Below are 12,642 nucleotides of genomic sequence, written 5' to 3'. Positions count from 1 at the left end.
GGCGGAGGTTGCAGTGAGCCCAGATCGCACCACTTCACTGCAGCCTCCGCGAAAGAGCGAAACTCCTTCTCAATCAATCAATCAAACAATCAATAAGCTGTACCCGGGTGTTCTTTCCCTCCGTCCTTGCCTCCTCCCAGCTCCTTCCCATTCACCTGAGATAACCACTCTTCTCCAGTATCTATGCTCATTTTTCCCTTGCTTTACATTTCTTTCCACCGGTGCATGTGTCTAAACATACACACTTTTGGTTTTGCTTTTACACATTCTAAAAGTTGCACCGTTGTATTCAGTTTTCTGCAACTTGGTTTTTTCACTCAACGTTGTTTCTGAGGCATTGCTTCTGTTGTTATCTGGCTGAAGTTCATTCCGTTTCACTGCTGTCTAACGTTTCATGGTGTGAATATTCCAGTTTATTTGCCCACTCGCCCATGGAGGGGCATTTGGGGGTGTTTCCAATGCTCCTGTTATTCGGAATAGCGCGGTGTGAACATTCTGCACAGGTCTCTGGCTGTGCCTGGGCGGGTTTCTTAAAGGTGAATGCCCAGGAGGGGACTGTGTGTGTTCTCCCTCCCTTCGAGCTCCAGCTTTCCTCATCTCCTTTCACTCCCAGCTCCCTGGAGTCTCTCACGTAGAATGTTCTCTCCACCCCCGGTGAATTCCTGCAGGCCCCCCTCGAAAGCTCCTTAACTATACAATTATGTTGTGTGTTTCTGCGACGAGCGTCCGTCTATCCGGTGGAAAGCACGCCCCTCGAGGTTTGCGATGCTCCCGGGGTCCCCGCTTCGAGCTCGGGCCTGGCTCACAGCAGCACCCAGACTGCAGGGGGACCCTTGAAAGTTGCTGGAGGAGCCGGGGGGAAGGCAGTGCCAGCGAGGCGGCCGGGGCTCGCGCCCACAGGTGGGTCCGGTCGGGCGCCGCGGGGCCGTAGTTTTCGGGTCGGCGGGCGAGGACGCTGGATCCAGAATTCCAGGAAACGCGCGACCCGGGCCGGCGGACGGGGCGGGGGCTCCGGCGAGAGGGCGGGCCCGGGGAACGGCGCGGGGCGGGGTAGGAGGCGGGGCCCAGCCCTGTTAAGAGCGTGGCCGGCCGCGGCCACCGCGGACCCCAGAGAAAGCCGAGTGGCCACTGAGCCGGCAGAGACCCACCGAGCGTCGGCGGAGGGAGCAGCGCCGGGGCGCACGCGGGCACCATGACCCAGACGCCCGCCTTCGACAAGCCCAAAGTGAGAGCGCGCGGGGGCTCTGGGGCCGGGGGACCAGCGGCTGGGCGGCCCGAGGGGCTTAATGGGGCCCAGCCCGGGGCGTCCGAACCCCGGGAACGAACGGGGGCTCCTGCAGGCGCGTTCTTCCTTCGGCTTAGGCCGTGGCTCGCTTGCGGGCTAATCAGGGACAATGGAAAAGAGAAGGTCCGGAACCCGGAGGCCTCCAGAGTCTGCTTCTGCCCCTGACTTGACCCCTCTGGGTCTCAGTTTCGCTGTCTGTCAAGTGGGCATCTTAGCACCGTTGAGCGCTGTGTGGGCCTGGGCAGGGGCTTGAGGTCTCTGAAACTCAGCTGTATGATCGGGCCCGATGTCTACGCCGGATAAGCACCTAGTGCTGTGCCCGGCGCCTACTGAGTGCTCAGTGAATGGAAGTAGATTTGTACGCCAGCATTATGGTGGTGAGCACCAAGGAGCCCGGATTTGTGGATGCGTCCCGGGGAAGAACCGTGAGCCCTGCCAGAAAGGGGAGGGAGGGGAGCAGGGCACCCCCCTACCCCCGCGAGAAGAACAGGAGCTAGGTAGGCCCTGGGTTTGGGGCCCTAGCAGGGTTCACTCTAGGGCAAGCCATGGCCACTGGCCCCAGGGGAGAATCCTCTTGTCTCTCCGCTCACCAGCTGTGGCGTCTTGGGACTGGTGGGGTCAGGGAGGGTCCGGACCCCCTTGGCCTGTCTCAGAGTCGGAGAGGAGGGGCCCAGGAGTCTGCCAAGCAGGGTGAATCAGCCAGTAGGGTGTGAGAGTGGGGGGTTGGGGTAGGAGTCAGCTGCAATCAGCCTCAACTTACTAACTTCTTAGAAATAGGTGTGAGTGGCCCTGCAGGTTGGCTCAGGCCTGTAATCCCAGTGCTTTGGGAGGCTGAGGCGGGAGGATCACTTGAGTCCAGGAGTTTGAGACTAGCTTGGGCAACATAACTAGACCCTGTCTCTCCAAAAAATAAAAAATAAAAAATTAGGGGAGGTGGGTGTGGTGGTGCACTCCCATAGTCCCAGCTACTCAGGAGGCTGAGGCAGGAGGATTGCTTGAGCCCAGGAGGTTAAGGCTGCAGTGAGCTGTGATGGTGCCACTGCACTCCAGCCTAGGAGACAGAGCAAGACCCTGTCTCAAAAAAAAAAAAAAAAAAAAAAAAAAAAGAAATAGGTGTGAGTGATGATGACAGATATCACAAACGTGCGGGTGAGAATCCAGTGAGTATGCATGTGTTAGTGTGAGGGAGACAGGCTGTGGATGGGAGAGCCCACCTACCTTCTGAGGAGGGTGGGGCCCAGCCCCCGCTACTGATGCCCCCAGCCCAGGGAAAATGCTCAGCTACTCCCCATCAGAAGCTGGGAGCGCTGAGGTGCTGTACAAGCCCTCCTACCCCCACCCCTGCCTCCTTCACATCTTATTGGAGCCAGGTGGCCCATGATTGGCACCTCTCCTTTTCAGTCTTTTTGTTAAATGCTCTGGGCTCCCTCTGCCCTTGGGCTGGGGACCCACTGTCCCCTGATGTGAATCCTATGGCAGTAGCAAAGCTCCTTGATTGGCCAGTCGCGGTGGCTCACGCCTGTAATCCCAGCACTTTGGGAGGCGGAGGCGGATGGATCACAAGGTCGGGAGATCAAGACCATCCTGGCCAACAAGGTGAAACCCTGTCTCTACTAAAAATACAAAAAATTAACCGGGCGTGGTGGCAGGCGCCTGTAGTCTCAGCTTTGTGGAAGGCTGAGGCAGGAGAATGGCGTGAACCCGAGAGGTGGAGCTTGCAGTGAGCCCAGATCGCGCCACTGCACTCCAGCCAGGGCAACAGAGCAAGACTCCCTCTCAAAAAAAAAAAAAAAAAAAAAAAAAAAAAAAAAAAAAAAACAACTCCTCAATTGCGAATGTGTTGGGAGTTATGGAGACCAACAGCAGGGCCCACTTCTAGAGAACTTGTTGCAGACACCCATTGGATCCTTGCAGTTCTTCTGTAACAGCCCATCAAGGGAGGGGCTCATATTATTATCCCCATTTTTTTGGCCTTGCCCAGTCCTCCCATCTGATTCAAGCTGGCAGATCATTTTCCCTGTTGGGACCTCAGTGTGCACATCGGGAGGATGGGACATCAGCTGCTTATGTGGGTGTCCTGTGTCCTGAGTCCCAAGGCCACAAGGTGATGCTTGAGAGTGAAGGTAGACTGTTACCTGCCATGTGTTTGAGGCATGACAAATCTTCTATGATTGTGAGGAGGAACTTGCCTGAGCTGGCAGGAGAAGTGGGAAGGAGTGTGAATCCCAGAGGCACTATGACCAGAGCCAGCTCCCTGCCCTCTCGTGGGTGGGACAGATGATAGTTATAATTATTAGCATTACTAGCTGCAGCTTATGGAGTGTTGATGTTTCTGTGCCAGGCACCGTTCTAAACACATTATTTGCATTTTTCATTTAATCCAGGCACGGAAAGGTTAACTAGGCCCAAGATCACACAGCTAGGAAATGTCCAGTCTGGGGTTTGAGTCCAAGGGAGGCTGGCTTCGTAATCCCATGCGCCTAACCATCTTTCCTAAACTACCTCTGCAGAAACCTTCGGGGATAGAGGTGCCAGTGCCCCAGGTGCAAACCTCCTGAGACAGGAGCCTTTGCTGTGTCCTTCAGCTTCTCATACCTGCCACCAGCTGAGGCCTGGGACCTGGTCAGCTAGAAGAAAGCAGAGCAGGGCAGTGCTTTTCAAACTTAACTCAAATGGCCTGACTTTTAATGTTCACACTGATTCTGTGTGGGTCGGGGTGGGGCCTGTGATGCTGCACTGCTGACCAGCTCCCGGGAAATGCTGACGTCATCGATCCAGGAACACACTTTGCGTAGCAAGGCCCTAGGCAGCTGCCTTCTGTTGTGCAGGACCCCTATTGACTCCAATGGAGATAGCACCAGGTTCAAGAGGCTACCTTCTTTGGAAGAGGTAGCAAACAAGATATGGGGTTTTACTGGGGGCTTACATATAGGGAAGAGAGTCCAGTGGTGGCAGGCTGAGCAGAAGAACCTCAACCACTTGCAAAAGCATGCAGTTTATATAGCATTTTCATTTAACACCTTCCCCCAACCACCTGCACCTAGTAACCTTCATTTAACCCAAAACAAAGGGCCTTGGTCCCTATACCCCTCTATGGTCAGTGTCCCGTGGGAATGGGGTGGGGCTCAGATGTTCCTCATAGATAAGGAATGGATCTCCAGGTTGGCCACTCCTGGATTCCTCCACTCGGAACTCTAAACACACATTCAAGTGTGCTTGCCACGCAGGGTCATTGTCAGGGAATGCCCAAGTCAAGTTTTCCCTGTCAGGTGTGTGAACACCTGCTGGGCACTGGAGGAAGTGGAAAGGGAGGTTGGAGGGGTGGCTCTTATCAGCCTGTGTTCACAGGTGGCACCAGGCACTCAGGCATTCTGCATCCTGGAGGCCAATGCCGATCACATGCCTGTTGTTATAATAATCATAACAATGGCTATCCTTGAAGTAGTCCTGGGTACCAGGAGCCTTCAGTGACTTCTTTTTTTTTTGAGCCCGAGTCTCACTCTGTCGCCCGAGCTGGAGTGCAGTGGCACGATTTTGGCTCACTGCCACCTCTGCCTCCTGGGTTCATGCGATCCTCCTGCCTTAGCTTCCTGAGTAGCTGGGACTACAGGCTTGCGCCAGAGTCTCACTCTGTTGCTCAGGCTGGAGTGCAGTGGTGTGATCTTGGCTCACTACAACCTCCGCCTCCTGAGTTCAAGCGATTCTCCTGCCTCAGCCTCCGGAATAGCTGGGATTACAGGTGTCAGCCACCACGCCTGGCTAATTTTTGTATTTTTAGTAGAGACAGGGTTTCACTATGTTGGTCAGGCTGGTCTCGAACTCCTCACCTCAGGTGATCCTCCTGCCTCAGCCTCCCAAAGTGCTGGGATTACAGTTGTGAGCCACTGTGCCCAGCCAGTAACTTTTATCTCACAGAATCCTCTGAATGACTTGACAAGGAATAGGTCTTCATCCCCATTTACAGATGAAGAAACTGAGGCTTAGAGAGTGGAGGGACTTGCCAGGGCTACACAAAATCTGAGAGCTTTGAAGCTGTAGACTGGCGAGTGAACTGGTATGGGCTGGGACAGCAGTTTCTTTTCTTTTTTTTAAGACAGAGTTTTGCTCTTATTGCCCAGACTGGAGTGCAGTGGCACGATCTCAGCTCACCACAACCTTCCCCTCCCGGGTTCAAGCGATTCTCCTTCCTCAGCCTCCCAAGTAGCTGGAATTACAGGCATACACCACCATGCCTAGCTAATTTTTTTTTATTTTTAGTAGAGACAGGGTTTCTCCTTGTTGGCCAGGCTGGTCTCGAACTCCCAACCTCAGGTGATCCGCTCACCTGAGCCTCCCAAAGTGCTGGGATTACAGGTGTGAGCCACCGCACCCGGCCAAGGGACAGCAATTTCTAAACTATCCCTTGTCTGATGCAGAGGGGAATTGGGGCTAAATCAGCAATGTCCCTTTTCTGTTTCATATTTGAATGTCTACTCTGCACGAGGCACTGTCCTGCTTTGCGTACAGTGACTCATTTAATGTTTTTGTCAACCCTCTGAGGCAAGTCCTGTACTATTATTAACTTCACTTATCTAGGAGGAAACTGAGGCTCAGAGAGGGGAGGGAAATTGCCAAAGTCACACAGCTGGCAAGCAGCAGAGCTAGACTTGAACCCAGATCTGCCTGCACTGAAGCAGAAGCTGTTCATTGCTTTGCTCATCTGCCACTCCCACTTTATGCAGAAAAAGGTGGGGCGGTGTGGGGGGAAGAGTTAGAATCAGGGTGGCAGTGTGGCCCAGTGCGTTAGCCCCGGGCTTCAGATGTACGGGGGCTGAATTCCTGCCTTGCTGCATAGCAGCTAGGGTACCTCACGGAGACACCTCCTGAACCTCAGCTTCCCCCTCTATAAAATGGGATGACAAAACCATGATCTTGGGGTTCCTGGGGAAACTGATTTGCTGACTGGTTTTTGCACAGTGCCTGGCTGGTACCAGCAGACCCTCGGGTGGGTTTCCTTTCTGGGGACTGGAGTGGGGGCTGCGGTAGACTCTGAGAGGCCTCCCCAGCTGCAGAGTCTCCCTCCTTTTTTCTTCCTGACACAAAACCCACCAGCTGCACTTCTTCTCTTCGGGCTTGCAGTGGTTTTCAGTTACCAGAGCCACCTGTGAAAACAAAAATGTCGCTAGGAAGAGCCTGCCTTACCCATTTTGACTAATGTGGCAGTTGGTGGGGGAAGGGAACAGAGGAGACTGAGTTTCGTTGAAGCCTTCTGCTTCAGAGGAGGAAGGGAGGAGCAGAGAGGGGAAGTGGTCTGTGGTCACACAGGGAGGCAGGGGAGGCCAGACAGCTTCCCAATCCTGCATTCAACCTCAGGGTGGGCTTGGCCTGGGTGGCTGGGGGCCCTGTGATTCAGGAGAGACTTGTCCACCTGCTCAGGTGTCTTGAAGGGGTCCCTATGGTGCCCCCTGGGGTGGGGCAAGGTAGTAGGATCATGGTCTGGCTGTGGGTGGTGGAGAGGAGCAGGCTGTGGGGGCAGAGTGAGGTTGGAATCTGTATTTACCCAAGGTGTTGGGGGTAGGCTTGTCCTCAGCCCTTAGTGTTCTCAGGCCCCAGAGCAGTTGTTGAGGATAACCTCTGCACGCCTAGTGACCAGGGAGCTAGAACAGCAAGGAATTTGAACTTGGACACCAACTGGGGTCAGGCTGTCTGGGTCTGAGTCCTGATTTCCCACTTTCCAACTAGAGGAGCTTGAATGAGTCATTTAACTTCATGGTGCCTCAGTTTCCCCTCTCTAAAATGAGAATTATACCCATACCCACCTCTCAAACACCAAGTGCAGGCCTGGCTCTGAGCAGGTGCAGCAACAATAGCTGCCATTGGTCAGCACCACCATGATTGGTAATGGTCCTGCTTAGACAATTTTGAGACAGAGTCTCACTCTGTCGCCCAGGCTGGAGTGCAGTGGTGCGATCTTGGCTCACTACAACCTCTGCCCCCCGGGGTTCAAGTGATTCTTCTGCCTCAGTCTCCCAAGTAGTTGGGATTACAGGTGTGCGCCACCATGCCTGGCTAATTTTTGTGTTTTTAGTAGAGACAGGGTTTCACCACGTTGTCCGTAACAATGGCTGTCCTTGAAGTAGTCCTGGGTACCAGGTGCCTTCAGTTACTTTTTTTTTTTTGAGCCAAAGTCTCACTCTGTCACCCAAGCTGCAGTGCAGTGGCACGATTTTGGCTTACTGCAACCTCTGCCTCCTGGGTTCATGCCATCCTCCTGCCTCAGCCTCCCGAGTAGCTGGGACTCGGGATCCACTTCCCCTCGCTGGTCCTCCCTTCCACCTCTGTGAAGAGGAGGTCTCGAACTCCTGGCCTCAAGTGATCCACCCACCTCAGCCTCCTAAAGTGCTGGTATTAACAAGAGTGAGCCACCGTGCCTGGACCCTGTTTAGATGTTAGCATCAGTGACCCAGCACCTTGCTATGTGGCATGAAGGGAGCGTGCTGCTGTTAAGACCTCTGGGTTTAGAGTCAAATAGCTTTGTGGCTGTGGTGTGTATTAGACTTTCTAACTCAAGGTCCTCCCACTCTCTGAGCCTCAGTCTTGTTGCCTTTAAAACGAGTATAGGTGTGCTAAGTCCCTATGCTGTGGCTCCACAGGAATTTCCCCAGGTGGAAGGCACACCTTGCCTTCTGTGAAACCTCTGAGCAGCAGAGCTGTGAGGCCTCAAGTCAGCAGGAGACACTGCGGGGACTGCTCAGTCCCTTCCACTGTGTACCTCGGAGCTGGTGGAGCCTAGATGAGGCTGAGCACAGAGGGCTTCCTGGAGGAGGTGGAGCTGAAACAGTTTATCAGCCCAGGGCTGCTCTGTCTCCTGGCCTCACACTAAAAGTCCGCTGAGAGGCCACGGTGGCATAAGTCACTGACCCTGGCACTGCCCAGCTCATCACCAAAAGCAGGGCTAGAGAGGGAGGGGACGTTCGGCTGGCAGTGGGCACCAGTGGCTCATCTGGGTTCTGGCCATGGTGCTCAGGTTCTGTGAGCTGACCAGGCAGCCCTGGCTCCTTTGCCCCTGTGTGGGTTCTGCCAGCTCCCATGGGGGCAGGTCAGCCCCTTCCTTGTTGCAGGGAGAGCACCCAGCATTGCTGACATGGGACAGCGAGACGAGGAAATACGGTGTGGTCATTGAACATAGAGAGCAGTTGGTGCTGTGCGAGGTACTGTCGTAGGCACTGACGACACTGCATGATGACACAGACAAGGTCCCCCGTCTCAGCAAACGGCTCGTGAGTGAGACAGACATGTTACATATATGAACCCAAAAAGTCAGATGAAAACAAAACGGAGCAATGTGTTTGGGAGGCAAAGCCAGCTGCTGGAGGGCGAGCAGGGCCGTCTACCTCCCAGGCAAACCCAGTCAGCTTAGTTCTGCCTGGTGAGCCTTGGGGACAGCTAATCTGATTGGGTTTGCCTTGGAGGTAGACGGCCCTACTCGCCCTCCAGCAGCTGGGAACATGGAAACATGAGTCAGATCTGGGAGTATCTGGCCCAGGAGTCCAAGACCTGGGTCCTCATGGTAGCTCTGCTGCCGACACACTGAGTGACCTTGAGTGAGTGAACCCACCGCCCTGGGCCTCTCTGGCAGGCATCTCTTGAGAGCAGAGACTTAGCGCATTTCCCCAGGGCCTCCACAGTGCCTGGCACATAGTGGAGCTTAGTAAATATTTGTTGGTAACTGAGGATGCTTCCCATTCACATCAGCACTGGGAGGATTTCCTGCTGTGGGGACTGTTGCTGGGCTGGCTGTGAGTGAGCCTTGCAGAGAGCAAAGGCAGTGGGAGAGGTCAGGAGTGCCAGGGAGGGGGTGTGGCCTGTGGGCAGGACTTGGGAATAGAGGCAGAGGGACTTGAGTTCCGCCCTAGTTCCACCACCATCAATTTGTGTAACCCTGGACAGGCCACTAAACTTCTCCGGGCTTAGCCTGGCAAGTCCACTTCCCCATCTGTAACAGGGGCCGACATGTACATTGCCTAGGGATTAAGATGAAATGAGATAAAGGGTCTGAAAACAGTAGGTAGTTGCTTTCTCATTATTATTATTTCTGCATTATTGATGTCTGAGGCTGGGCCCACAGAGGCAGTACAGTAGAGTGGTTCGGAGCTCAAGAATCAGACGAGGGTTCAAATTCTGACTCCATCACTGACTGTTTTGGGGGTACTTCTTTGAACCTCAGTTTCTTCATCAGTAAAATGGGCGTGAAGTCTCTACCTTGCTGGTTGTGAGGATGAAATAAGATAATGCATGTAGACGGTCTAGCACATAGTAGATACTCAAAAGTTCAAGGTCACTGCTGACCCTTTTCCCTGAAAGGGGACACGAGAGCGGGGTCCCCACCCCACTGTCATTGTCATATGGAATAGGCTGACAGACTTCCCATGGTGTGTTGCAGTTTTCTAGAAAATTCAGTGAGAGGCCTGCCTGAGCTTGAGCCACCTGTAGAGGTAGCTTCCTGCCTCTGCTCCACTCCTGAAATGTGTCTGGGCCTCTACTCAGGCAGCCCTGAGAAGGGATGAATGCTACTGGTCATGGTGGGCAGCTGGCTCTGCTTGCCCCTTCCCGGAGGCGTTCCTGCCTCCTGCCCGGCTCCCTGAACCCCTTGCTCCTGCACCCCGACACCATCTGGCTCCTGCTCACTGAGCACCCACTGTCTCTGATGCTGCCTTGAATACTTCCCGCATGTTATTCAAATCCCAATCAGATCTTCCCTCCCACAGTAGCTGGTCTTCTGTTCTGGCTTCCTGCCATCCTGTCCTCCACACAGCAGCCAGGAAAGGTTTTTTTTAAAGGGGACTCTCCCATTTAACACACTTGGGTGGAAAACCCTTTGCTTCGGCCTCTGCAGTCTCCCTGCCCCCTCTCCACTTTGCCCTGGCCTCATTTCTCACCACTAACTTCACTCTGCACTCTCGCCAACTCCCCCCCGCCTGCTTCCTGATTCAGACACTAAGCACACGCAGCTCCCCTGCCTGGAGCCATTCTCCCCCTCCTTCCTTCTTTCTTCTCCCTGGCGAACTCCTCCTTTAAGTGATCTTTTCCCAACACACTTTCTAAATTGCGCCCACCCCAGTGTGATTTTTCTTTATCTCATAGCACTTGGTTCTGCTTCTTACCACAGTTTGCAAGGCTGAGTTGAGAAAGGTGTGTTTGCTCATTCTCAGGCAGGAGAGACTACCTTGTGCTGCTGCGGTAACAAACAGCCCCCAGGTCTGAGGGGCCTGCAGAGACCCAGGTTGACCTTATACTGTTTGTCCCTCCGGGGCCTCCAGTGAGGTTTTGGCTCCTTGCGATCACTCAGGGCCCCAGGCAGATGGGAAGATTCCACTCTGAACATTGCCAATTGTTGTGCCAGAGTAAAGCAGAGCTGGGAGGTGGGGCTCTTGGATTGACATTTGAATACTTTCTCCAGGCAGGGCAAGGCAGCTTACGCCTGTAATCCTAACACTTTTGGGAGGTCTAGGTGAGTGGATCACCCGAGGTCAGGAGTTCGAAACTAGCCTGGCCAACATGGTGAAACCCTGTCTCTACTAAAAGTACAAAAATTAGCCGGGCGTGGTAGTGGGCACCTGTAATCCCAGCTTCTTGGGAGGCTGAGGCACGAGAATCCCTTGAATCTGGGAGGCAGAGCCTGCGGTGAGCTGAGATCTCGCCACTGCACTCCAGCCTGGGCAACAGAGCCAGACTCCATCTCAAAAAAAAAAAAAAAACAAGTAAAGAAACAAATAAATACTTTAGCCAGAAGTAGCCATGCAGACCGCCCCACCCACAAGGGGGCGTGACTACTGCCCCCATTCACTGCCTGATCCTCCTGTTCTCGGGGCTCCAAGGCCAGGCCTGGTTTGACCTTCTGACTTCCTCCTACCTTCCCAGTAACCTCATGCAACTCCTCTCACTCAGCCTCAATCATCCCCATGAATGTTTAAACTTACCCAAGACATCACTACCTTTAAAAAAGCCCGCCATTCTCTTGACCCACATGCACGTCCTGCCCACTCCAAGGCTGCTTGTTCCTTTAGGGGCAAAACTGTGAAAGAGTAGTCTAAACCTTCTTCCTCTTCTTACCTCCACTTCTTTCTTACCTTATTCCAGTGTGGATTCTACCCTCACTCAGGCCTCTAGAATGGTTCCTCTAGGGCAGTGGTTCCCAACCTTGACTACATATTTTTTTTGAAAATCCTCTGCCTGGGCCTGCCACCAAGGATTTTGCTTTAATTGACCTCGGATGGGGCTGAGGCCTTGGGAACTGGGCAGAACTTCCCATGCTCCTAACTTGCAGCTGAGGTTGAGAACTACTCATCTGAAGCCCCCAGTGCCTGCGCTTTTAGCCTGAGGGACATGTTTCTGCCCTTTCATCCTGTGACCTCCAGCAGGGCCTGACTATGTGAGTTTCCTGTGGCTGCCGTAATAAGTTGCCACACCTGGGTGGCTTCAACCAACAGAAACGTGTGCCCTTGCAGTTCTGGGGGCCAGAAGTCCAATATCAAGATATCATCAGAGTCACCTGCCCTCTGAAGGCTCCCAGGGGAGTCCATTCCTTGCCTCTTCTGGTTGCTGGCGGCTCCAGGCATTCCTTGGCTTGTGGCCGCATCATTCCAGTCTCTGCCTCTGAGGTCACGTTGCTGCTTCCTCTTGTGTGTGTTTCTCTTAAAACTATTTGTTTCTCTCTTATAAGGATACATGTGATTGCATCTCGGTCCCAACCAGATAATCCAGGATAAACTCTTCCTGTCAAGACATTTAATAATCACACTTTGCCATATAAGGTTTTTTTTTTTTTTTTTTTTTGAGATGGAATTTTGCACTTTCACCCAGGCTGAAGTGAAGTGATGCAATCTCGACTCACTGCAACCTCTGCCTCCGGGTTCAAGCAATTCTCCTGCCTCAGCCTCCCGAGTAGCTGGGATTGTAGGTACCTACCACCACGCCCAGCTAATTTTTGTATTTTTAGTAACCACCATGTTGGCCAGGCTGGTCTCAAATTCCTGACCTCAGGTGATCCACTCGCCTTGGCCTCCCAAAGTGCTGGGATTACAGGCATGAGCCACTGCGCCTGGCCATAAGGTAATATTTTTTTGAGAGGGAGTCTTGCTCTGTTGCCCATGCTGGAGTCCAGTGGCTCAATCTCGGCTCACTGCAACTTCCGCCTCCTGGGTTCAAATGATTCCACCACCTCAGCCTCCCAAGTAGCTCGGACTACAGGTGCATGCCACCATGATTGGCTGCTTTTTGTATTTTTAATAGAGATGGGATTTCACCATGTTGGCCAGGCTGGTCTTGAACTCCTAACCTCAAATGATCCACCCACCTTGGCCTCCCAAAGTGTTGGG

At 53.5% G+C, this 12,642-nt stretch overlaps 1 protein-coding gene across 4 annotated transcripts in view; it reads left to right on the top strand.

The window, feature by feature from the left end:
• The first annotated feature begins 1,042 nt into the window (after positions 1 to 1,042).
• Positions 1,043 to 12,642, top strand: part of ADA (adenosine deaminase) — a 32,743-nt gene continuing 21,143 nt past the window's right edge. For 2 of the 4 annotated variants that reach the window (XM_010384270.1, XM_030914547.1), the window contains exon 1: positions 1,043 to 1,225. In XM_010384270.1, the coding sequence (XP_010382572.1) occupies positions 1,193 to 1,225 (33 nt within the window). In that variant the 5' untranslated portion in view covers positions 1,043 to 1,192. The remainder of the gene's footprint in view (positions 1,226 to 12,642) is intronic. The other 2 variants (XR_004052633.1, XM_030914546.1) reach the window with 1 other exon arrangement.

Source organism: Rhinopithecus roxellana, chromosome 13 (genome assembly GCF_007565055.1).
Source record: "Rhinopithecus roxellana isolate Shanxi Qingling chromosome 13, ASM756505v1, whole genome shotgun sequence".
In the NCBI taxonomy this organism is placed as follows: Eukaryota; Metazoa; Chordata; class Mammalia; order Primates; family Cercopithecidae; genus Rhinopithecus; species Rhinopithecus roxellana.
The sequence above is the reverse complement of the archived record's forward strand: the minus strand, read 5'-3'. Positions and strand labels throughout refer to the sequence as shown.